This window comes from Leishmania infantum, chromosome 34, assembly GCF_000002875.2.
Source record: "Leishmania infantum JPCM5 genome chromosome 34".
NCBI lineage: Eukaryota > Euglenozoa > Kinetoplastea > Trypanosomatida > Trypanosomatidae > Leishmania > Leishmania infantum.
In genome coordinates, this window is record NC_009418.2 from 906,791 (window position 1) to 931,904 (window position 25,114).

The following is a 25,114-nucleotide window of genomic DNA, read 5'->3' on the forward strand; positions in this document are numbered from 1 at the left end:
TTATAGTGACAACGCAAAAAAATGGGGTGCATAGTCGAAAGGAAGATGGTGGAGCATTACAGAAACAACATAAAAAGGCTTGCAGAGCAAACAACGAGTGACGGAACGGACGCTCCGTCGCACCGCGTACTGTCGCGTTGACGTTCATTCCTTCGCACAGGGACTCCGGACAATTTTTTTTTTCGTTGTGCCGTGTTTTCCGCTGGTTCAAAACTCCTTCATGCGCTTTCCCTTTAGCCCGTGCGCATGATTTCAGACCTTACTAAACTCACCGTTTTTATAGAGAGAGATTTTCATCTCGTGATGCCGGGCGTGGGGTAGGCGCGCAGAGTCTGCTTCGCGACTCTCATTCGGCCCGCGTTCACGAAAGAGAGATTCTGCATGTGCTTGGGCTGCACCGAAGCGCGTGGTTTTCTCTGCATCTCTCCTCCTCGTTTCTTTTTCACTACAACGCTCTTCTTGGTTTGCATCAAGTCGAGCCGCTTCAGCTTACCTCGACTGAACTTAGCGGCGTTCATAGACAAAAAACGATGGCGGGCTGTTCGGTCAGTCGGCTGCGGAGAAGGGCAGATGTCGAAGAGACGCAAGAAGGAGGAGATGCAACAAAAAAGAAATCCACTAGCGTCGGCAGAGAGAAAAAAACAGGCCGGCGATGCGGAATAGTTGCGCAGGGGCAGCGCAACAGGGAAGCAGGAGAATCTGTACAAGAAACGAGGAGAGCAGCCGGGGGCCGTAAAACGAAGATGAGCGCAGACTCAAGAATGGGCGCGCTTGCTTGTTGCATCACGTGCGACGTGGCGATTAAGGAGATAAAACGAGAAACAACTCACGAAGAGAGCTGTGAAAACACAATGACGGACATATCGAACATGAACGTCGCGTTTGCTGCCAACTTTGCGCTGTGGGCTCTCCTCTCTTTTTCCATCCTCAGATGTCACAGATTGAAGTTGCTGATTCCCAATCTGCACGGCATCCGTCGCCGACCCAAGGCGAACAGCCATCAAAACACTACAAACGAGGAGGCCTCTCATCCGTCGCTGCGGGGTCGTCGGCCCTCATTCTCAGCTTCTCTGTTCGGCTCTGTTCCTCTCACAGGAAGGGATGTCGACCGACGCAAAGAAAGGGGGCTAACCTGCTAGCCTCTCTATCTTCATGAAACATATTCATTGCGTATTGGGACTCCCTTTCTTTCGTGCTTCCCCACGGGCTCTCCAGAACTCCCCATGAACTACTCGAAAAGTAGAAAAAAAAAAACGAAAAGGCATTAAGACAGCGAGAGCGTGGAGGGATCTGAGGAGGAGGAGGCACACAAAGGGGCAATCAGGTGATTATGTGTCTCTCTGTCGGTGTCGTCCGTGCACGCACGTGTACAGCAAAGAACAACAGAGGCGGTATACATGTATATATAGAGCTTGAAATCAGGCGGGAGAAAAAAGCGGAAGAGGGGAAGCAAGGGGTCATCAGCACGGGAGCCTTGACCTTCATCCTCGGCCCTGCCGAGTACACAGAAAAGGAGCACACGACACACAAAGAAGGCGCGAAGCAGCACACCCAAGAACGAGGCGGGCGCAAGCAACGAAGAGGAAAAAAAAAACATTACCGAGCAACAGCAGCAACGGCGAAGCGCAAACTGCACACACGCGCTGAACAATATCAACAACACGAACATAAAAGAAAAAAAACGATCGAAAAAAAAACTTCACACAGACATGCACGAATAATAATAATGAAAAAAAAAACATTTTATCTATATACATGGCATAAACATGTTACGCGCAAGCACACGCGCAACAACAACCAAAGGCAAGAGACAGAACAGAAGAGAGCGAAACCGGAAAAAAAAAGAAGGGATACAAGTGCAGCGGCTGCGCGGCGGAGGATGGCCCAAAGCCTCTTCCGTTCACTGTTTGCCTGCGTCAGTGTTCGTGTACGGGTGCAAAGAGAGAGAGTCGCACGGCGGGTGGAGACCAACATGAAATGGTCCACACATATGACCAAGCAACAAGCCATCACATCATGCAAACGTCCACGCACGCACATCACAACCAAGACAAAGGCAACAAAAGCACAAGGCTGCGAGGGCACGAAGATGAACACACAACTGAGCTCAGCATCCACGCATGCCGGGCAAAAAAAAAGAAGCTGCAGGCTAAAAACCAACCACAGCGCATCTGATTCCACCACAGCCGATACAAAAACATTTCCTCTGATGCCTGGTACCCGCACACACGAAACCAGAAAACAAAACCACCGTTCAATCCAGATGTCACCGCCGAGCACATACACACATATACCTCACAAACCGCATCCATTTCTGACACGCCTTTAAGCGGAAAAAAAAAACTAAAAAAAAAAGAGCAGGCGAAAACGCACCAACGCAAAGCGAAAAGAGGACAACGTTTTCCAGTAGAGACCGCTCGGCCACGAAAAAAAAAAAGCAAAACACGTACGCATGCACCCGTACTTCGCCTACCCCTGCCGCGCCACGGCTACGCCCTCGTCGTCAAGGGCGAGCCGCCCTGCCGTTGCATCGGGGCGCGTGCCTAATGACCTCTCCCTCTCCTTCCTCGCCCCTTCCTCGCATGCGTGCCGTGTCATCGGCGCCACGCGGGCCCGGGTGTGGACGACACGGCGTCATCCACGCGGGCCGCGCCCACGCTCCGGCTCGAGGGCAGGAAGCGGCGGCGTCTGCCGTGCGGGCAGCAGGGGATGCTCTTCTATGTGCGTGCCGGGTGGGCTCAAGGAGGACGCTGCCCAGACTCAGCCCAGGGCCCTCCGAGACCCTGCGCACTCTCCCTGCATGCCATGCTTCGCCCTCACCCGCTTCAGGCCGCGGCATGCCGCAGCGCGGCGCGGCGTCTCTCCACACGGGAGTCTGGAGGACTCGATGGTGCAGACCGGTGCTGTCCTCCCCCACGCTTCCGGCACCTGTGCAGCATCAGCCCACCCCGGTCGGACGCAGAAGATGCCGCATATTCCGCTCACACGCAGCCGGGGGCTGAGCCCTGCCCACCTCCCGCACACCTTGCTCGGAGTGCGGCACACCGTGCCAGCTGCCCACCGACAGCGCCTGCGCACAGCGCTCGCACTTGTGCATACCTTGGAAGGGGGAGGGGCCTGCTTCAGCGCGGCATCGTTGCCCGTGGGAGCGCGCTGTCCACATCGTCCCTTTCCGCCGATGCAGCGGGGGGTGGGCGCGTGCCTGGACCGCATGCCCGCATGTGCCGCGGCAGGGTGGCACGCTGCTGTGAGTCGGGGGCAGCAAAGGGCACCCCACCTGGTCCTCGACCCGCACCTCTTTCACAGGCGTGGCTGCGTCAAGCGGAAGGGGCCACCCCAAGAGCCCCGCCGATACGCATGCGCCCGCGCACACAGAGCGCTCACAGCCCGCCGTTCCCAGGTCAGGGGACGGAGGATGTGGGGAGCAGCGATATACACACGACGGCGGAGGCCCGTGCAGCGCGAGTGAGGTGCGTGCAATGGCATCCCTGCGCGCAACACCATTGCGTGAAACGCGGTCTGCCTCGAGCGTCGGACGATCCGCGGATCGCGCGTGGCGCACCAGGTCGCACGTTCTCCATGGCAAAAACAGACGCACGCGACCGGCTACAGCGGCGCCGGCACACGTGCCCAGGTCCGTCGCACCAAGCCGTCCTCCACGGTGGCGGCGCCCGTGGCGGGTGCCATGAGGGCGGGAGAGCGACCCCGCAACAAGGGCGACCACACGCGCTTCTCTGCGCCGTGGCTGGTCACGCTACCCTCGCAGCAGGTCCGGCGCCAGCACCACTGCTCCACGCCCCGCACGCGGTCGCGGCACGCAGGGGGATGGGGAGGGAGGTACGCCGCTCCAGAGAAGAGAGGAAGGAGAGTAGGCAAGAAAAAAGGATATCGGAAGAGGAACAAAAATCACACACAAATCAAAAAAAAAGCAGGCGAGGTGTGGGAGAATAGTCCTAAAGTAAGAGGAGGGGGAGGGAGGGATGAGCGGTTGGGAACGTGGAACTGAGGGACGCACAGACATATGACACAAATGAGCGAAAAAAAAAACGGCAGCTCGAGGAAAAGCACGCACTAGGAGGGAAAGAAATCGCCGCGAAGAAGGAAGGCAAACATGAAAAAGGAGAAGACTCGGATGTGCCAGGAAGGAGGCGGTGTGTGACTGTGTATCATCATCGTCGCCATCCGAACGCATACACATACACGCATGCGCGGAGAGCCCAGTTGGGAGTAGTTGTGTGTTCCTCTTTCCTGTGTCTTTACGTCTCTGCTCCGTACACATCTACGTATACAGGTAAGACGATAATAGAAAGGGCGTATCAAAGGGCCCAACGCGCCAGCGTTTGCACGGCGGCGGCAAGGGCTGGAGTCGTGGAGGCCATCAACGTCGCCGACCGATCGAGCAAGTGAGATTCGAAGAGGTAAGCAAGGGCGGCAAAAACAAAATGCAAAAAGAAAAACAACGAAAAGACACCGGTTGCAGCGTGCCTCGCTTACGCCGCAGCCCCTTTTGAAGTGACACGCCGGGCTCTTTCCCAGCCCAGTCAGCACGGTAGCGAAGCGCATGTACATATTTTGTTGTCCACCTTTTGATTGCCCTCCATCAGCGTAGCGCTCGGCATGCTTTCTCTTTTACTTATTTGGACTTCGTCATGCTCGTCCGGCGCACGGGTGCTGCTCGCGCCGCTGAAGTCCACACGCAAAACAAGCGCGTGCAGCACGTGCACGGAAACTTTCAACCTCACGCGCTAGACAAGCGTCGGGGCAAACCACTGAGACTATGGGCACACGCGCATGCCAAGAAAACAGGCGAGGGGGGAGCAAATAGAAAAGAGCATGGCAACACCTATCTTTACGGAAGAAAAAGAAAATGCACTTGCACAAGCGCGGACAGACGCATGCACAGAGGCACAAGCATCATGAAGCAGAGGCGAAGAGGCACACACGCACACACACAAGCGACACTACGAGTGTCTTTTGAAGAGGATGTAGCGCAGTGCGAAGCAAGGGAAAAACGAACGAAAAACAAACAAAAACACGCGTCTTGTAAGGTAGAGGCGGGACCTCAGAATGACCAGCCAGAGGAGAGAAAAAAAAAAGAAGAAAGATGAAGGAACGGCGAGGAATGATGAAAATCGAGACGTGTAGGGCGGCACTCGCTTCCACGCTGCAAAGCCACACAAGACAAAGGGAAGGAGGGGGAGGGGCAAAGAACGCATGCACTTAGAGCGTTCGCGAAGCAGAGAATGTAGAGTCCTAAACAGGAAGAGAAGCAAGTGGGAGAGGCCCTTCAACAAAAGAAGAGCGGTGCGGATGTTGCAGTCGCTTTCTCCTTCGATGATTTCAGGCTGGCTTGAAAGAAAAGAGGCCGGAGGAGGAGGCGAACTAAATACGCAAAGAAAAAAAAAGATTGTAAGACGACGTAACTCGCTCAGCTGCCAACAAAGAGGAAAAGAAGCAAACTGATACGTTCTCTTCGCTGTCGGCTGCTCGGTGCCTATCTGGACGCCTTGGGCTTCAATACGACGGGTGCCTCCGAGGTCTGCTGCTCGTGAAGTCAATGGGTCACCCTCTTCGGCACAGAGGCGGTGTTGCTTTTAGTGGAGGCGCCGCTCAGCGGCGGCTGCACATGCGGCGCACGACGCCGTAGCGAGGTGGAGGTGGGGGGAGACACCAGCGACAGTTTGTACGACCGCCGGAGGTCCTCTCGGCCTTCGCCTTCGCTGTCCGAGGCCTCGGCGATGGTGCCTGGCAACTGAACTGCAGACGGATTCTGCGTCTCGACGACAAACATCTGCGGGTGTTCCTCGGTGGCTTCGGCAGAGTCGTCGTAATCCAGTGGCGCGTCGCCCTCCGATACGACCCCACAGCGGCAGGTGACGGAGTCGCTCATCGGCGCGCCCATGCCCTCTGAGTCGCTGTAGGACATGTCTTCGTTCGCCTCACTCATGTCGTCGCCCATGCCGTTTTCGATGGTGGTCTCCTGCAGAGTGTAGCTGGCGCGAGAGACGAACATGGTGCGATCGCGCTGACGCGGGCGATGGCAGTTGGGGCACATGGTCACCTTCTGCTGCGTCCACGGCAACCGCCACAGGTTCACCGCGCCGCCGTTCGCCGTGAAGCTCCCGCCTGATACCGTTGTTTCGCCGGCCGCAAAGCTGCCGCTGCCCTGTATCTTATCAAAAAGTGAGCGTTGGTTGTGGCGAGAGACACTACCTGCGAGGGCAGCAGTGTGCTGGTGGTGCCGCTCGAGATGGCAGCTCGCGTTGGAGAAAGAGTTAGCCAGACGCGCCGACTTGAAGGAGGCGGGACCCTGCGTCGGCCTCGATTGATTGGCAAAGCTCGAATTGGTCTTGAAAGATGTGGGCACTGGATCGCTGACCACCGTCATGGACACGCTCCGCATCAGCGGGCCACAGTCGTCGTCGTCATCGGAGCTCGCCGCGGTCGACTTGCGCTTGACTTGGACGGAGGCAGAAACCTTGGGGGAGCTGTGGGGCTGTCTGTCCCCAACCTCCACGTCACAGTGCAGCAGTGTTTTCTTCGACTTGCTGCCTGGCGTGAAAATCTTATGTAGAATGTTCATCGTACCTTGTGCGTGTGTGTGGGGGGAAGGGGTAGAGAAAGAACTAACTCAAAAAAAAGCAACTTAGAGTTCTCTTGACAGGCCAACCCACGAATGAGAACAGACAAACCAAAGAAAGGGTTATATTAAGAGCGCTGCCAAGAGAGAGGTGGCAGCAGTGCGGACCCTCTAACCAAGCAGCAGAGGCGGTGGCGGGGAGAGGCTTATCTGTTCGTGCGCGAGTGTTTCTACTTGACTACCACTCTAGACACACAAGAGAAAAGAGAACACGCACACAAAAAGAAAGAAAAAGAAACGGGAGAATGCGCTCCGCCGTCTTGTTTTTTTTTTACCTTTTCAATCTCACAACTGTCCTGTGCGGTGATGAGAAACCCTTTGTAGACAGAAAGCTGGGTCCAGTCACAGCGCTTCGACGAACAAAGGAAGAAGCTCTCGGGGAGGGGGAGGGGTGAACGACACACAGACAGGCAGACACACACACACACAAGAAAAGAATGGTCAGCAGAGAACAAAAATAAAAAAAAGAGTGAAAGTAGAGGCGACCCTGGCCGGTACACACATATACACACCTGCACTCTACCTCGGTCGCTCCGTTTCGAAAGAGCTGCTGCGTGAATAAGGGGAGCCGATGGCGCGGTGAGGGAAAGGGCAGGGGATTTCGGGTGGCTACGAGGACCGAACAAAAGAAATGCGATGGGGTGTAGTGGGAGAAGACCAGAGTACAGGCTTTCTCGCCCTTTCTCTTTCAAGTCTAATCCTACGCGGCTCCGCTACTGGTGCAGTTGCCCACCACGTGGCAACTGAGCACAGAGAAAAAGAAAAAAGCACAGGAAAGGAGAAGAGAGCGCGTCAGAGCAGGGGTTCACGAGCCCGATAGCGATTCTGAAAGACGAAGGTAACGGACCTGTATAAACCTAACACTGAATCGGTGGTGCGCTTTCCTTTGTGGGTGCCAAAGCAGACCGCTCGGGAAAGCGGAGGGACCGAGAGAGCGAGAGAAAGGGACGAGGCAAGCACACAACACAGAAAAACCGGAAAAAAAAAACAGGACACAAAAGACAAAGTCTTCTGACCGAATGTGAAAGGTAAACGCACGCGCTTGCCCCACTCACGTGAGGAGAAGTGGTGCGTGTGTGTGTGTGTGTGTGTGTGTGTGTTTTTGAGGGTGTCGGGGGAGAGAGGGCCACTCCTAACAGCGGTCGGTCTCTTCCACGAGTGCGGTCACTGGTGATGCGAACTGTAAAGCCGTGCAAAGCCGAAACAAACGCACGGAACAACCAAACGAAAAGGAAAGAGCTCCGCTAAGGTGATGTCTGTGTGCTGTGTGTGTGTGCGCGCGCGCATATATCTGATAGGGGGAGGGGAGGCGTGCGTAATCGCGTCAACTCGATTGGGAAAACCGTCTTTGACACACTCGACAGGAGCACGACGAGGTCAAAACCGTACAGCAACAGCGGCGTGTATGAATTAAAAAAGAGAGAGGGCGAGGGCGAGAAAGGCACCACAAAACAGTCCGTCTTCTCCTCCTCCTCATAAACGTATGCGTGGCTGGCGAATGTGTTTGTGTGAGATGCTGTTGATGGTTAGCTTTCGTTGCGCAGGCGACTCCACTCCTAGAAACCAGGAACTATTTGTGCCTCTATCAGCTTTACCAGTGTGTGCGTCGGAGGAGGAGAAGGAGGGGGGGTGTCTCCGCGAATACCTACCGAGGATACCGATGCGAGCAAAGTGGTGGACCACAAAAACGTTGAGTGGTCCAACCCTGAGGACGGCGACGCCGTTCTGTCAAGTTTTACCCCGCGCGCGGTAAGAGGAGCTACAGGGAAAAGATGCACGCGGGGCACAAAAGAAGATTCGGTTAACCCTCGCACCCGATCACCTACAGAGAAAAGGAAGGCACGGGCCGTACTTCACTCTGCAAAGCAGAAAGATATAGAAACTACTAGAATGGCGTCAACACAGAAGAGAAAGAATCCACTTAGCGTGAAAGAAAGCGTCGTAAGATGGAGCAGAGCAACGACCTCTTTTTCTGCGTCCTCGTGTGAGTTTCTCGTTGTCTATTGCGTACTTCAAATGTGGAACCAAGTAGAAACGTGGCAGAGAGGCGGAAAGGAGAGTAAACACGAGAAAGCAAAAACGAAAGGAGGCGGTGCGACAGGAAGGGAGTGAGCTTCGTGTGCCAGATGTGCATATGGTGAGAGTGTATGTAGGCGTCCCCGCGGAAAACAAAAACGCCACGCGCGTGAAAATGAACGTTGTAGCCGTTGCACCGAGCATTCAATCCACGAAAGGAGGGAAAGAGATGCCGCGTTGTCGCGCAGGGGAGCATGGCAAGACAGAAAAAAAAGAGATAGACGAGCAGGTTCGGCAAGACGAGCGGAGAGAAGACGGGCATTCAGCATAGCCCACAAGCCTTGAGGAATGGGAAGCACGGCCCCCTAACAGCCACGAGCAAAAAAAAGAAAGCATCGATGCAGACTTGCATGTGACTAGAGCAAGAAAGCTCAACTCTCAGGAAGCATGCATTCGCGTGCCGCGACAATGTGGGAACAGGGCGTTGTCCATCCGTGAAAGACTAGACATCGAAAGAGCAGTCAAGCGTGCACAGTCGAACGCAGAATTCGACAGGGCACGCTCAAGTACGGGAAGCAAGGAGAGAAGCGATCGTCTCCCCAAATTCCGGCACCTCAACCTCACGCACGTTGGGTGCCGATCCCGCCCTTAGAGCCCACTCCCTTACAATTTTCTTTGTGAATCTGTTTCTTTTCCTTCACATGCATATCTCCCTGCTTTCACGATTTCAACCACAGCTCTGCTGCCGCACATCATCCTTGCTCCCCTTCGCTGTCAGTTGTGCAACGCAGCCTCAGCGCCGCATTCCCCCAACCCACCCACCTTCCCTCCCCCCACCCAGCGCGACCTCGACGCCCCTTTCGTCCGCCTTGAGAGAGGCATCACCGCCACCTCCTTCACGTCCCCCGGTCACCAAGTATCCCCTTCCTGTCAACACCTCAATCAACCACGGAAACCCCCGCGAAACATGTACGCATGCACCCGTACTTCGCCTACCCCTGCCGCGCCACGGCTACGCCCTCGTCGTCAAGGGCGAGCCGCCCTGCCGTTGCATCGGGGCGCGTGCCTAATGACCTCTCCCTCTCCTTCCTCGCCCCTTCCTCGCATGCGTGCCGTGTCATCGGCGCCACGCGGGCCCGGGTGTGGACGACACGGCGTCATCCACGCGGGCCGCGCCCACGCTCCGGCTCGAGGGCAGGAAGCGGCGGCGTCTGCCGTGCGGGCAGCAGGGGATGCTCTTCTATGTGCGTGCCGGGTGGGCTCAAGGAGGACGCTGCCCAGACTCAGCCCAGGGCCCTCCGAGACCCTGCGCACTCTCCCTGCATGCCATGCTTCGCCCTCACCCGCTTCAGGCCGCGGCATGCCGCAGCGCGGCGCGGCGTCTCTCCACACGGGAGTCTGGAGGACTCGATGGTGCAGACCGGTGCTGTCCTCCCCCACGCTTCCGGCACCTGTGCAGCATCAGCCCACCCCGGTCGGACGCAGAAGATGCCGCATATTCCGCTCACACGCAGCCGGGGGCTGAGCCCTGCCCACCTCCCGCACACCTTGCTCGGAGTGCGGCACACCGTGCCAGCTGCCCACCGACAGCGCCTGCGCACAGCGCTCGCACTTGTGCATACCTTGGAAGGGGGAGGGGCCTGCTTCAGCGCGGCATCGTTGCCCGTGGGAGCGCGCTGTCCACATCGTCCCTTTCCGCCGATGCAGCGGGGGGTGGGCGCGTGCCTGGACCGCATGCCCGCATGTGCCGCGGCAGGGTGGCACGCTGCTGTGAGTCGGGGGCAGCAAAGGGCACCCCACCTGGTCCTCGACCCGCACCTCTTTCACAGGCGTGGCTGCGTCAAGCGGAAGGGGCCACCCCAAGAGCCCCGCCGATACGCATGCGCCCGCGCACACAGAGCGCTCACAGCCCGCCGTTCCCAGGTCAGGGGACGGAGGATGTGGGGAGCAGCGATATACACACGACGGCGGAGGCCCGTGCAGCGCGAGTGAGGTGCGTGCAATGGCATCCCTGCGCGCAACACCATTGCGTGAAACGCGGTCTGCCTCGAGCGTCGGACGATCCGCGGATCGCGCGTGGCGCACCAGGTCGCACGTTCTCCATGGCAAAAACAGACGCACGCGACCGGCTACAGCGGCGCCGGCACACGTGCCCAGGTCCGTCGCACCAAGCCGTCCTCCACGGTGGCGGCGCCCGTGGCGGGTGCCATGAGGGCGGGAGAGCGACCCCGCAACAAGGGCGACCACACGCGCTTCTCTGCGCCGTGGCTGGTCACGCTACCCTCGCAGCAGGTCCGGCGCCAGCACCACTGCTCCACGCCCCGCACGCGGTCGCGGCACGCAAAGACGCCGCAGCCCCTTGCCTGTGTGCACTTGTGCATGCATCATCGCGACAACGCATCACGACCGCACCGGACTTGCTGTCTGTCTGCGCTGCACCATCTGTGCAACAGCAGGTAGGGGAGAGCTGCGCAACGGGGGAGAGTCGCTACCGGCACGTTGGTGCCTATCTCTTCGTCTGGGGAGCGCGCCCGCAGCCTGCCGGGGAATAAAACGCTGACGCATACGCGACTGCAGCGTTTGGGCGGCGGGATGCGCGTACGGAGCTGTGAGGGCTGCCCATGGCACTTTAACCACCTCAACGTTAAGAGCAGACTAGGCACAACGGTCAGCCTGGAGAAAAAGCGCTAGGTGCACACGAGTCCAAGCAAAGGGATGCCAATACCTCACGCATGCAAGAGGGGAGAGTACGGGAGACAACTGAGTTGTACTGGTGCACACCTGCCTGCACGTCTTGCCAGTAACGCTATCGTCACCACGCCCAAACGTCTGACTTCTACTGCAACGTCTATGCAAGAAAACGAAAAGGGAACGGAGAGGCCGAACCACACCAAGCAGCGGAAAGCAACGAAAAAAAAAAGGAGCAGAGCTGTCGTGGACAGAGCTTGCAGAGAGAGAGAGACAGCATGAACAAGTCAGCAGGAGAGCATGTATCGCACATGCACGTGGCTTTGCCGAGTCCGGTGATACATCTCCATCGCTGTCGGTCTCGCCGCTTTTAATTCGACGCTGGATGCTCTTGCTGCGTCTTCTCCCTTCAGCAGCGCACAAAAGCCATCAGACAGCCACCTACAAGGTTCTCCTCGTACCTTAGCTGTCCTGTGCCCGACTGGGCGCTTCCCGCTTCCTAGTAGTCGTCCTCCTCTAGCATAATGGCAAGAAACTCTTCTAGGTTGATCTCGCCATCTTGATCTACGTCAAACTCGTCAATCATTGCCTGCAGCTCTTCGTCGCTCATGTTCTCGCCCAGTTCCCGCGCCACACGACGCAGCGAGCGAAGGGAGATTTTGCCGGTATTGTTCTCGTCAAACAGCTGAAACGCCTTCACCATCTCCTGCCGAGGATCGCGCTGCGCAAACTTGTCCGTCATGATATCTGTGAAGCCCGGTAAGTCCATAAGCGGCTGATTGTTCTGGTCCCGGGCAGCGCAGTCCTGCATGAGCTGCAGCACCTCCTCCCGTTTTGCATCAAAGCCAAGTGCTCGCATGCTGACCTTCATCTCATGCACATCGATGAGTCCGTTCTTATCCGAGTCGAACAGCTCGAATGCCTCTCGGATCTCCTGGCGCTGTTCCTCCGTAAGCTGGAAGCGACGGCGCGCTGCCGCGGACGGCGCTGATGCCGCCGGCGCAGTGGTGCGCAGCGGCCCCGATGTGCGACTAGTGATGTTCATCAGGTTCAAGCTGCCTTATTGGGAGGGGGAGAAGGAGGTTGGCTTGGGAGAACTGAGAAAAGCGCGCGTAAACCACACCAACACGAAAAAAAGATCCGCAGCTGTGGCGGTTGAAACTGAATATGTGCTCGTGTACAGCGACAGTCACACGTTAAAGACACGAAAACGAACCAGCAAGTGCAGCCTTCTATGGAATCCACAGTGTGACGAGTCGAAGATAGTGGTAGACGCAGGCGTGCTTCTGCGTTCACGTAGGCCCGTGGAGGGTGACTCTTTTCCTTCTTTATCCGTGTGTTGTGTTGTTATTGTTGCGTTGCAGAGTCGCGTTGAGGACAAAGAGGCGGGCAGAGGAAGAGGGAGAAGAGGTCAGAGGAGGGTGTTTGAGAAAGCCGGCAACGCACGCGATGAGGTCTCCCTTGTGCGCGAGACGCCGCGGGCACTGTGTCTCTTACTCACTGGGAGAGCAATGGACCCGTCGAGGGTCGCTCTTTTTTTTTGGTGTCTGTCGTGACTTCGACATCTGTGTCAGCGACGAGGCGAGGGGGCAGGAAGCGGTGCCAGAAAGAGAGCGCAGGCAGTTGTCTTCATCAGTCGCGGCACAGAGCACCTCACCCTTTGCTGCCACCCTAGCCATTACCAAAAGGCTCTCCTCGTTGCTCTGTTTGCGTAGCTTGTGTGTGTGTGTGTGTGTGCTGCGTTTTTCCCCCTTGTGCGCCACCCTGCTCCACCACGGAGACGGTAGACGACGTGAGAGAAGCAGCAGCGTCTTTCCACACGTGCGGGCGCCACGCAGCAGAAGCAAAAGCAAAACATACCGGGAGAGGGGGAGGAACAAAACAAGAAGTTGTGCGTCAGCGTCATATTCAGGCAACGGTAACCACAGACGTGCAACAAAACAAGAGGGCATAGCCCAGATGCACAGGCGCGCCTGTAAGGAGAGGCCGGCGGCGACCGCAAGGCAGCAGCACGAGCGACAGTGCTGCGGCAAATAACAAGAAGCCGACGCGAGGCCTCTACCTAACGATACAAAGCCATGCGGCAGAGGCAGGTAGTACAGAAGCACCAGTTCATCCGTGGCCGCCCCTCCTCCCGCTTGCCACACCGACCACATCCCTCTCCACGCGCTCAGAACCAGCGCCCCACCCTGCGGTCGGCCGTCGTAAAGGGCTCCACGGTGACGGTGTAGCGGCAGGTGTGGTCGCTCGCGTCAGCCAGGTCCGTCAAGGTGGCGGAGCGAACATCGGCGCGGTAGAACAGAGCAACAAGGTAGTCAAAGTAGGAGTCCTCGTCCTTGAGCGTCTCGGAGCGCGCAGTTCCCTGAAGGTCGACGTAGTCGTACACCTTTAGCTGACCCGAGTACGGCGTGATGCCGAGAAACTTGCAGAAGTCGTAGAGTGTAACCCCGTAGCAAAACGGCACCACATCGGTCCTCTCCTCGCCGTTGGGGAGGTCACGCCGATGGACTTTGATGCGGCGCATCTGGTCCAGCAGGAGAAAGAACTTCTTCCGCTTCGGCTCTGGCACACCAGCGAACTCGAGCACTCGACCGGAGAGGTGATCCATGTTTGCAGGGTCAAGGTACGCGGAGCTCCACAGATTTGGATTCATGCCAATGAGCGTAGAGTCGTCGACGGCGTACTCCTTCTTCAGTACCTCGCACACATCCGGATGCACGTCCAGCAAGAAAAGAATCTCGTCCAGCAGCTTCGACGAGCCGTAGGTGATGCGCAGCCTCGGCAGTGCGTGCGGGGGGCGGCGATGGATGGCAGCCCACTTCTCGTAGTAGGCTCGACTAAATAGCAGCAGCAGCTGGTGCTCCTCAGGGGACAGGAGGCCGGGGTCGAGGTAGACGGGGTCCATGTTGTGGAACATGACCTGATCACTAAGCGCAAAGTAGGGGCAGGACTGCAGCTTCTGCCGCGTCGCCGGGTTGTCCCAGAGGGACTTGTCCACCTCCAGCAGTCCAGAGCCGCCTTGGCGAGGTGGCACGTAGTTCTGGGAGTCCACGCGGCCAGCGTACAGGTTGCCGTAGAAAGGTAGCCCGCCGGTCGACTGCATGGGTGAGTTGCCGGGGTAGAAGAACTGACGCTCACCCTCCAGGGCGAGCCGCCGTCCACTCTTCCGAAGCATGCTCACTGCAGGCGTCACGCAGGCTGCGAGATAGACAGGAAAAAAAATAGCGAAGAGGGGGCTACACGCAAAAGCGAGCGGGTTGAATCAGCCGCGTGCCGTCAGCAACGCAGGGGAGCACCCGTTGCACAGCGATCAGACCGACAGGCGAAAGAGTCGCTGGCGCGCATACAGACAAGCCAATGCCTGGGACTTGCTCTCGTCTTGTCGACCAAACAAAGACAGGAGAGGTACTATACAAACACAAAAGACGCAAGGGGCATGTGCCGCGGGCGAAGCAAGGCGATAGAAAGCGGCGCCACACACCCAGGCGCATGTGCATAAAACGTGAGCGCAACGGTGCCAGTCAGCGAAGAGGTGGAGAGGGAGATTTGGGAAGCCGATTTCCGCAGCATAGGATTCGTTTCCCGTTCCCCTTTGTTGCCTTGTACGGGGATGCGAATCAGCCATGCCAACGCAGCGTCGCCCCCTTTGCGAGGGCCTGCAGCACACACACGCTCGATGGGTTCGCCACGGACACAACAGACAAAGCGCCATCCGGATCTGCGAGAAGGCAGCAGCACACGCCAGCGCCCACCAACGTCCACAGAGACTTCCATACCGCGCCAGCTGCCAAGAGACGCGCAATCGGAGGAGACTCCAAGCCTGAGAAACCCGGACTACCGAAGATGGCAACGGTACAAGAAACAGGGACGACGCGCCACTCGCGCTTACAACGCGCCTTCATTCACGCTTTTCTTTTTCGCTTTCAGTCCCGGCCACCGCACACCACGTAAACACGGCAGGCGGAAGAAACGCACACGCGAAAAACGAACCATTCCAGCAGCGCACTCATTGTGCGGTACAACAGGAGTCGTGGGCCCCTATGCCTTCACTACCCCTGGCCTGCCACAGGCCCCCCGCCTCTCCTCATCGCGTGGTGGGAAGCACCCGGTGGACACGCCCGTCGCAGCAATGGGCCAGCTCAGCCATGCGAGAGCACGGCCACCCCCCACCACAACCTCCACCCGCCCCCCCCGCTCTGCTCGTCGCCTCAAACTCTACCCGCCCCATCATGCAGGTCCCCACCTCTGGTGCATCCCTCGCGAGGTGGCTCGGGCTCCCCCCACCACACCAGTGGGCAGCGTGAGGGCCGGGGGGTGGGATGCCTTTCCAGTCGCGCCGACACCCTGCGTCCTCATAGGGATCGCACAAGCTGTGCGTACTGACGCAGATCGCTCCGACGCCACGCCGTCCAGGACCTCACCGCCGACACCAGCAGCGATGCATTGCTCTGGCATGCCCGCGTCGTAGGCGCCCGACTCTGACACCACCATAAACTGGTTGGGCATTGCCAGGGATAGAGGGTGGCCGCTCGGCTTGCCCACCGCGCAGGGGTGTACCGGACCCTGTGATACCACGCACTGCGAGGGTGGCCCCCTCTTCCCCATCACGAAGGGCGAGCAAAGAGGTGCTAAGAGCGATAACAGCGGCGCCGTCTGAGGCGGCCGAGGTGATGGCATGGGAGAAGGCGGGCGGAAAGATGTTCGCGCCCGTTCAGGAGTGATGCGTGTGCCAGTGCGTGCGCGCTTGCGGCTCACGCAGAGATGTGACAGAGGATGGGCAAGAAAACAACGAGAGGAACCGCTGGGGCGGAGAAGAGGGACGCAAACTCGACCGCCTCCCCGCTGTTGCAGCACGAAAGCGTAGGAAGTCCTGGGGACGGAGGGAGGAGTGAAAAGACGTAGCTGCAGTTGATGGCGATTGTGACCGGTGCGGAGGAGGTGGAAGCACCGTGGGCCGCTATGAGGATGCGGCCTCCGCGAAGTACTGAGTCCGCAGGGCGGCCGCCAGCTCCACATTCACGGGGAAGAGAAGCTCTGCCTTGGCGTCTGACACCTGCTGCACCGTTCCTGCGGTCGCGCCGAGCGCCCGAACTGCCTCCTCGTAGAACCTGCGTGTCTCCGAGTCCCCATACAGCAGCACCGACTGAACTGGCATGATCGTCGGACTTGTGCCCAGGATGAAGAGCAACTTGCTTTCAAGAATGTCCTTTAGGGTGAGCTTGGCATGCTGCACACTGCCGAGGCCGCACGCCTGCACGACCCGGTACGTTGTCTTGAGCGTAATCCCGACGAGGATGTCCTCCTCGGCGCTGCACCACCACGTTCCGTCCGACTTCTGCAGAAGGTAGTTCGACCGCGAACCCTCGGGAACGAGGTAAGCGTCGGCGGCGTCGTGCACGAGTAGCACCTCATACACACCATTCTCGGTCAGGTAGGCGTTAGCGCGATCGCGCAGCCCCATCTGGGCCACTTTCGCATTGGGATTGATGCGGTGCGCGTTAAACAGTAAGCCGAGCTTGGCACCTTCGCGGTACATGGACTCTGAAGGGTAAGACGACTTGGCAAGCATGATAATGACGGGTATCGGGAACGCCTCTGCTTGCTTGGTGGACGCACCGGTGGCCGGAATCCATGACAGCAACTTCACATTCTTTTCGGTGACGCCGTCCAGGTAAACGCCCGGCGACTCGATGTACGCCTGCAGACGCGACTGAACAAGAGACTGCAGCTCGGCTGGGAGGGCGAGCGCCGGGGCGGCAAGGGTAAGACTGTGCGTGAAGCGCTCAGCATAAGATTTCTTGAACAATATATGGCCATTTCGTGAACGCATGACGTCGTAGACAAGCTGGTACGCCGGTTCGGCGTCGTCCGCTGCACCACCGGCGGCAGCGCTGCGGAAGGCTTTCGTCTCGATGGCCAACGGTGTTGCGGACACATCGGCGAAGGAGGCGAAAAAGTGGACAAAGGCGCAGTTTTGCTCTGTCGCCACCATCCGGCGCACGACAAGAGGGATGCGCTCCATCGTGTTTTTTGTCCGCGTCCGCTGTAGTGATGTATCCGTCCACTTGTCCAGAGATGAAACACCAGCAAGGAGCGAGAGGTAAGCGCATTTCATCGGGAGGGGCGGATGCGGGTGTGAGGCATCCGTGGAGAAAAGAGTGGTGCAATCAAAGACGGAGAGGGGAAGGTGAACAGAAGATCGAGTGGGACGTGCACACACGAGATGAAAACACCGGAGCGTCAGGCATGCGTAAACAAAACAGCAACAACAAAAAAAAATGCTGGTCGCACAACGGCGTTCGAGAGCGAGAGCCTCTGCTTCTCTTGCACTCCGATCGGCTCCCGCACTACCACCACCACCACCCACGTGCAGCTAATATCGGTCCATGCGGTTCAGCAGGAGAGAGAGAAGCACATCGCTAACAGGGTGCGCACTGCACAGAAGCGAAGAATACGACTGGGCTCTTGTTTGCTTGCCTCCTGTGACTCTTTTCGTGGTACTATTATCCAGTTGACTTGGAAGATTTGCAGGCGATAAAACGAACACAAGACCGAGCGCGCAATGAGCACAGGTACTAACAATCACACTCGCATACGCAAATGATGAGCAGCCAAGACCGGGCAAAACACGCACACGCACTAAAGGCTGAGACGTCATGTTGGCGAGGAAGAAAAGACGGGCACAGCCTCCATCCGCTCCGGGTCGCACGGCGATCAACCTTGAGCACAAGAATGGAGAGTGAGGGAGTGCGCTCGAAGAGGACAGGAAGCACCGACGCCGCTTTGAGCGCAAAACGCGTGCGTCATCAGCGCCTTCTCCACTTCCTGATCGCCTCAGTCGCTCTTTGCCTTTTGTGAAGATTTACCTGCCTTTGAGGCGGCCTCTTTCTTGGCAAGCTCGATGCCCTCAGCCAACAACTTCTTGTCCGCCTCACTCCGCAGGCGCACCAGGCGCGTCACTAGCTGCATGCTGAACGCCTCCATGCTGAACTTCTCGAGGACGCGGGCGCGACCTTGTGCACCAACCTTGGCGGCGTAGACCGGGTCGCGCGCAAAGCGCGCCATCTTCTCCGCAAACGCCGCCGGCTCCGGCGACGACAAGAGTCCGCCGCACTTTGACGGGTCTTCCAGCTCCACGCTGCCGACGCTCTCGCACGGGCCGCCATCGGCGATCGCGACAACCGGCTTCGAGTACGCCATGGCCTCCACCGGCACAATGCCGAAGTGTTCACGAGAGGGCGTGTACACGAGTGCCCGCATCTCAGACAGCAGCACGGCCTTTTCATCGTCGCTAATGTTCTTTAGGTAGCGCACCTGGGAAGCTGGAATGCGCAGCTTCGTTGTCGCAAGCGCGGCAAGCTCGTCGGCGTACTGCACGTTCTCCGCCAACCGGGGGTCGTAGCCGCCGGCGATGATCAGCATCAGCGGCTTTTTGCCCTCTGCACCCTTGAACTCGCCCGTCGACAGCAGGAGCGCGAAGGCCTCGATGGCCAGCTCGATATTTTTCTTACGCTCGTAGCGGTTAATGGAGACGAAGGTGACAGCACCGCTCACTGCCTGTTTCAGCTCCCGCAACGCTGCAGACTGGGACAGGGCGTCCTCTGTCACCTCGCGTACCTTCATCTCCACCGGCGGGTAAAAGATATCGGTGGCCTCGTGGATTTTGTCGGCCAGCGTCGGGAACGTGTCGATGCACACCTGACGCGAGAACTTGGAGTTGCAGACGATGTTCGTTGCAAACTTCATGGAAGAGGCCTCCACCTGGTCGAAGAAGCCGCGATAGGTCTCGTGCCACGGAGCCAAACCAGAGCCGGCGCTTTTGAAGGTCCTGTCTGGGTTGCGGTTCGGGTCACAGAGCTGGTCAGGGAAGTGGCTGTAGAAGAGTATCGGTGTTCTGCCGGCGAAAAAGTGAAGGACCGGCATCGCCGCCGCCACCTGGTCTACAACGAAGCAGTCTGTGTTCGGAAAGCTCCAGCATGTCGCGAAGGCGGCGAAGCCCATGCGAATCGTGGCGCACAGCACCCTGGCGCGGCCGAAGATACTGGCGGGCAGCGCGCTGCCCCGCACCACAATGCGCACCGTACCATCCGTCGTCTCCTCGAAGGCTCGACTGCGGTCGTGGTGATTCGTGACGATGATCAACTCGACGAGGCGGATCGATTGGCGTTTCTGGAGTCCAACAGCGGCATCGATGATCAGCCGCTCCGCGCCACCGATGCCGAGGTCCGGGTGGAGGAAGGCGACGCGCAACGGCTCCTTGGACAGCAGGTCAGCTGACGCATCGGTCTCAGGCGCGCGGTCCTCACCCTCCCTCTCCTCCACCGCACCGTTCCCCAAAGGCCCGTACAGTTTTTCGTAAGCGTCGACGACCCTCTTCCGCCTCTGCACGTACATCTCCGTCGTCCGGATGCGCACAAACATAATGAGGTAGTTCACCACACACGCCGCCCCGAAGGCGTAGAGGAAACCGAGCAGCATGAGCTCCATTTTTGTCTGTTCTGCTCACTCGCGATGAGCTTATCTGTTCCTCTTTTTTCTTGAGGTTGAGAAAGACGAAGAAGAGGAGTCAAAGGACGAGAAGAGCATGCAAAGAAGAGCAAAGCAGCACTTTAATACATGCATAGGTCGGATGCGACTGGGACATGGAGGGGAGAGACGGACGTGGTGTGTAGGGGTGAGGGGCGTGTAGAGGTGAGCAGGCGCAGCGTGCGATCCGGCCGATGTAGGGCCGATCTTGTCGCTGAGACAACGCAGACACAAAAATACAAAAAAAAATAGAAGGCAGAATAATAGAGATAGCGGCAGCAGCGGCAGGGAACAAGGTCACGCGGGCGGACGAAAGAGAGATAGTTAGATGTATGTACGTATATGTACACACAAGCAAAGCGAGCACTTGCTCCGCACGATAGCGTTACCCGGAACGCGTGAATGCGCTCTGGTCAAAGGGGGCGGACGTCTATGATTGAAAAGGCGTCAAGGGGACGGCAAAGGGAGTGTAGACGCGGGGGGGGGAGGGGCACAGGGAGAGAGAAAGAAACAGGACGCGGGAGGGGAAAAGGGCGCCAACCGTTACGAGACCGCCCAACTGCCAGTTGCCGAAAAGACACCCGGCGCAGAGGGGCAGGAAAAAAAAAGGAGAGAAAGAGGTACAGAAGGGGAGGATGTACGAGAGAAAACAGTGATGGCGTATGCAGCGATCACCCGATGAGGTGGAGGGGGGGCGAGGAGAGCGTTACATCTGCGGCAAGCCAAGAGCACATGGTTGTGTCGCGGTGCCGTAGGAGTACGCCGCCTCGTAACTTACTCCGCCTCCAGTGAGTGGCAGCTCTGAATAGCATTGTCATGCGCTCCAGTACGCTCAAAGAAACGCTGGCGTTCGTTTTTTTTTTGGTTTTCCGCAGAGGCTGACGTTCCGTCTAGTAAAATGTGTGCGTCGCTTCCCCGATGCGCATTCGCCCAACATGATGTCCTTGAAACTAGATGTGCGCTGCCTACCGTGCTGAGCAGCGCACACACCGCCAACGCGAGTTTGCACAACGACACACCCACGCGTGCTGCCCTTCTCGGCCGTCGAGCATACCGGCAAGCCGTGCACTCTCTTCAGCTGCGGTATGCACTTTGTTTTTCCTTCGCTCTCCGATCTACACGAGCCACCGCCGACACTCACCTCACAGCCCATCACGACTGTCTCCTGCCTGTCCCGACATATTCACTCTTGCTGCTGAGCGCGCGCATAAGAGAAAGAGGGGGGGGACAAGATCGAGGCAATAGTGAATATACAGCGGCCGATAAGACGGCAGGGCATCCCCTTCAGGAAAACAGGCTCGGAGGGGTGAGGAGGGAAGAAGGAAGAACCACAGACGATTCCGTGAGATACACCGGTACACGCTAGGGCGAAACTACAACACAACAGCAAAAAAACAAGAAAATAGATGAGACTCACATCAAGAACAAAAAGCCTGCCCACAGGCACACACACACGCACACACGCGCAAACTCACGTACATAGAAGCGAAAAAGTAATAATAATAAGAGAGTAGGGACTCTCGACATCTGTCCCTCTTCCCCTCTCTCTCAACGAGCAGCACACACACACAAGCACACAGAGCAACGGCATCATGGGAGAGAGGCCCAGACATCCAGCACACAAAAGAAAAAGAAAACGAAACATCCACGCTCACACCTCGCCGGCTCGCACAGAAACAGAGGCACAAACACCTGCTCGCACATGCACGCATTCACATACACATGCACACACAGAGGGGCAAGCGCTAACATGCCCAAGTGCCTCAAGCAGACGCAGGGCACATCACGAGAAAGAAACAGAAAAAAAAAGAGGGGGAGTGCGAACATACTTGCGGGCGAGTGGAAGCGAGAAGGAAAAAAAAAGGTGGAGGGGGCACCGTCGAAAAGCAAGCGAAAATACAAACCATAGGAAAAACACGACAAAGGCGAGCGAAACGGGACAAAACAAAAGGGGCAGTCTTCTCTAATCACAGAAAAAGGAAAGAAGAGGGCATGGAGACATGAAACTCACAAAGATTGAAGGCAAGCCAACACGAAACAAAATAAAAAAATCGTGGGGGGAGGGTGGCGGAGAAGCCGCCAGCAAGCGGCATGTCAGTTTTGCTTGTGAATGCGCAAGCGGCGTCTCGAGCCTGCGCGACGACCCACGGAAACTGCACCAAGCGAGCCAATCAACCGAGGAATCCAGCCACCCCCACGCGCGCTACCCTAGTCTAACATACGGCGTGCATGTAAAGACGGCCAACATAAAGAACAAGATGAGGCTCATAGCCCCATACATTAGGCAGCATAGAAAGGCAAAACGAAGCGCAAACATCGCCAGAGAGAGAGAGACCAAAAATATCACGGAGGAGGAGGAAGGAGGGGAGGTGGAGAATGGACAAGAGGCGGACGCAGTAGGTGGGCCATGCAATCAACAAGAGCGCAGTGCGAAAACAAAAAAAAAGAAGAAACGGAAGAGCAGAAACGAATCAGCCATAGCGAACGAGTGCGAGACGCTCTGTTCGTTTTTCTTACCCCACCATGAGCAGAGGGTGTCCGAAGAGGTGAAAGAAGGCCGGTGGCAGAGGCGCTACTGCGCCTTTCCGTCCCCGCATACGGACGACTCCGTGCGTGACACTACCAAAAGCCGTTGCCGCCGGCGCGGTGACGACCGCGGTAGTAGTCGTTTGCGCTGCCACCGCTGTATGTGGAGGAGAAATTGAACCCGCCAGCACGCGTGAAGCGCTCGCGATCCTGCTTCGCGTCGTACTCGCGCCTCTTCACGGCATCCACCAAGGTGGCGTACGCTTCACTGATAATTTTGAATTTGTGCTCGGCCCGCTCGCGCTCGACCTCATCCAGGCCAATGCACTTGTCCGGGTGCCACCGCAGCGAGAGCTCGCGGTACTTGAGCTTGATCTCTCGCTCTGTCGCGGTGCGAGAGACACCTAATTGAAAGTAAAAGTCCCTCTCCTTCTCCGCCTCCTTGGCCAGGTTCTGCTCTGCCGCTCTCAGCTCCCGGGCCAGCTCGCGGTCGGTGCCGTCGTACTCGATCGCCTTCTTGAAGTCCCGCACGGCGGCAAAGTGGTCGCCGAGGTGTTCGTGGCAGCGCGCGCGGCGCGCGTACGCCTTGTAGAACTCCTTGTCGATCTGCAGCGTCTTGGTGCAGTCCTCGACGCCCTCCCGGTAGCGGCCCAACTCCTTATACGCGGCGGCGCGGTTGCAGTAGAGCACGCGCAGCACCTGATCGTTGTCAGCGGCGGCCTGAATAGCGACCGTGTAGTACTCGGCCGCCGGGCCGTAGTTCTTCTTGTTGAAGTTTGAGTTGCCCTTCTGCTTACCGTCGTCAACGGCATCAATCTTCTTCAGAAGCTCGTTGCAGGCGTCGTCCAGCTGCGCCGCGTCCACGATGCACTTCCGCGCCCGCTCAAAGTACTCGAAGCCGGAGAGGTAGAGGCACTCGCTCATGATGCGGCACGCAGCCGGGGTGCGCGTGGAGTACGAGAGCGCCTCCAGCACCTCCACGGCGCGCATGTAGTGGCGCTGCTCCCGCAGCGACTCGGCACTTCGAACTCGAAACGGCACGGTATCGCTGAACTGAGCAACCAACATCCGGTACTGCTCATCGCCTTCCGGAGTGCCGAAGCAACGCTCGGCGTGGCGGTACGCCTCGAGGCCGCTCTTGTACCGGGCAAGCTCCGCCTCCATGTCGCTGGTCAAGCGATCCTTCGGCGTGCTTTCCATGATCTCCACGGCACGCTTCAGATTTCCCATCGTGCAGGCAGAGCGAGCGGCGCGCGACAGCATCTTCACGCTGCCCGGGTCCAGGCGCACTACCTCGAGGCAGTCCTCAATGCACTCGTTGTACCGTTGCGCCATATAGTGGGCAGCACTACGGTTGCCGTAGAGGAACTTGACGTTCGACTGATGATCCATCGGCTGCAGCTTGATTGCCTTGGTATACAGCTCCAACGCAGCGACGTACTCCGCGTTCTCATACTTGCGGTCCGCCTCCAGCTTGTACTGTCGGCTCGAGACGCCGTTAGGCTTCCCGGCAGCTGCCGCCGGTGCGGCTCGCGCTGCGATGGCAACGCTTCTGCGCGTCGTGATCTCCGCGCGGCTAGAGGCTTCCGCGCTACCGATCTGGTGGCGCTCGGCCATCTCGGCATCCGTCAGCTCCGCTAAGACCGCTTGCATCGCCGCTGTGGAGGTGGCAGCAGCCGGAGCCGGCGAGCCGGGCGAAGCGACAGCCGCCGTCTCCTCTTTTACCGTCGGCTCTGTGCCGTTGGGCTGCGTGGCGCTCACTGGAAACGGTCGCTTCGCGCGCAGAATGCGGCGATCGCCCACAAAGTCGTCGTTTGGCTCAGGCAGTCCCGCTGCCGCCTTCAGCGCTCGCAGCACCTCTCGCAGCGGCCGCGGCAACTCTGTGATGTGGGTACCTGGCAAGGCCAGAGCGCAACGCCGGCACGCTACCGACGCATGCGCCCCGATGAGCACAACATCTACCACCACCTTGGCGCACAAAGCACACCTGAGGTGTCGCTCGGAGAGGTTCTTGGCAAACTCCATCACCCCTGGACGCTCATCGTTGGCCGTGGCGCCGCTTGCGTTAGCCGAGCTGCGCAATGCGTGGCCGCTGCTGACCCCGCTTCCATTGCTGACGTTCGGCGCCAAGGTGGATGTAGGGCTCGTCTGCTGCTGTGACAGTCCTGTCGCGGCGGCACCGGCGCCGGTCGGGCGGCGACTGAAAACGGTGAAGCCGTTCTCGTCCTTCGGGTCCGTGAATCGAGCTGTGGCGCCGTTGACACCGCGATGGGCAGAAGTTCCACCTTGTAGCTTGTCTGTCGCGCCAGCTCGGACGCCGCTGATCTTGTTGACGTTGAGGTTGTTTGGCCAGGCCAGGCCGCTCGCGCTGGCGGTGGCCGTGTTCAGCGACAGCTCTGGCGAGCGGTTCCCCGCATCGGTGCCGACGTCGCGCGGGTCAACGGTGGGCTCTTCCAGCTCAGACGAGGAGGAGGCCGATGAAGACACCACCTCCGGCTCCATTCCAAGGGCGGTGCTCATGGCGCGCGCGTTTGTGATCGGGGGGTCGAGGGAAGCGAGCGGGGAGAACAGGTGAGAAACTATGCAGAGGCGCGCGTTGTGTCCTGTGCGCTTCTGCGAGTGGGTGGCTGGGAGGGCGGGTGGGTTCACCAGCAACGATAATGGCCGCCACGGTCAGCGTCTTGTCGATACCGTCTTGATATTGCGTTGTTTCTGAAT

The 25,114-nt window shown here is 58.3% G+C and overlaps 6 protein-coding genes across 6 annotated transcripts; all 6 read right to left on the bottom strand.

Moving 5' to 3' along the window:
- Window positions 1-5,554: 5,554 nt before the first annotated feature.
- On the bottom strand, window positions 5,555-6,583 carry LINJ_34_2150 (hypothetical protein, unknown function; the record flags this gene model as incomplete). Its single annotated transcript, XM_001468752.1, has 1 exon — window positions 5,555-6,583. One exon carries the CDS (start codon window positions 6,581-6,583, stop codon window positions 5,555-5,557), a length of 1,029 nt encoding a protein of 342 aa, XP_001468789.1.
- Window positions 6,584-11,843: 5,260 nt separating this feature from the next.
- LINJ_34_2160 (putative centrin) lies at window positions 11,844-12,389 on the bottom strand (the record flags this gene model as incomplete). Its single annotated transcript, XM_001468536.1, has 1 exon — window positions 11,844-12,389. One exon carries the CDS (start codon window positions 12,387-12,389, stop codon window positions 11,844-11,846), a length of 546 nt encoding a protein of 181 aa, XP_001468573.1.
- A 1,125-nt stretch (window positions 12,390-13,514) lies between these two features.
- Window positions 13,515-14,519, bottom strand: LINJ_34_2170 (conserved hypothetical protein; the record flags this gene model as incomplete). The annotated part of the gene is made up of 1 exon (XM_001468530.1): window positions 13,515-14,519. The coding sequence occupies one exon, from the start codon at window positions 14,517-14,519 to the stop codon at window positions 13,515-13,517; it is 1,005 nt and encodes a 334-aa protein (XP_001468567.1).
- A 1,782-nt stretch (window positions 14,520-16,301) lies between these two features.
- Window positions 16,302-17,459, bottom strand: LINJ_34_2180 (conserved hypothetical protein; the record flags this gene model as incomplete). The annotated part of the gene is made up of 1 exon (XM_001468531.1): window positions 16,302-17,459. The coding sequence occupies one exon, from the start codon at window positions 17,457-17,459 to the stop codon at window positions 16,302-16,304; it is 1,158 nt and encodes a 385-aa protein (XP_001468568.1).
- A 719-nt stretch (window positions 17,460-18,178) lies between these two features.
- On the bottom strand, window positions 18,179-19,831 carry LINJ_34_2190 (putative dolichyl-P-Man:GDP-Man1GlcNAc2-PP-dolichyl alpha-1,3-mannosyltransferase; the record flags this gene model as incomplete). Its single annotated transcript, XM_001468532.1, has 1 exon — window positions 18,179-19,831. One exon carries the CDS (start codon window positions 19,829-19,831, stop codon window positions 18,179-18,181), a length of 1,653 nt encoding a protein of 550 aa, XP_001468569.1.
- A 2,658-nt stretch (window positions 19,832-22,489) lies between these two features.
- On the bottom strand, window positions 22,490-24,916 carry LINJ_34_2200 (DNAj-like protein; the record flags this gene model as incomplete). Its single annotated transcript, XM_001468533.1, has 1 exon — window positions 22,490-24,916. One exon carries the CDS (start codon window positions 24,914-24,916, stop codon window positions 22,490-22,492), a length of 2,427 nt encoding a protein of 808 aa, XP_001468570.1.
- Window positions 24,917-25,114: the final 198 nt, after the last annotated feature.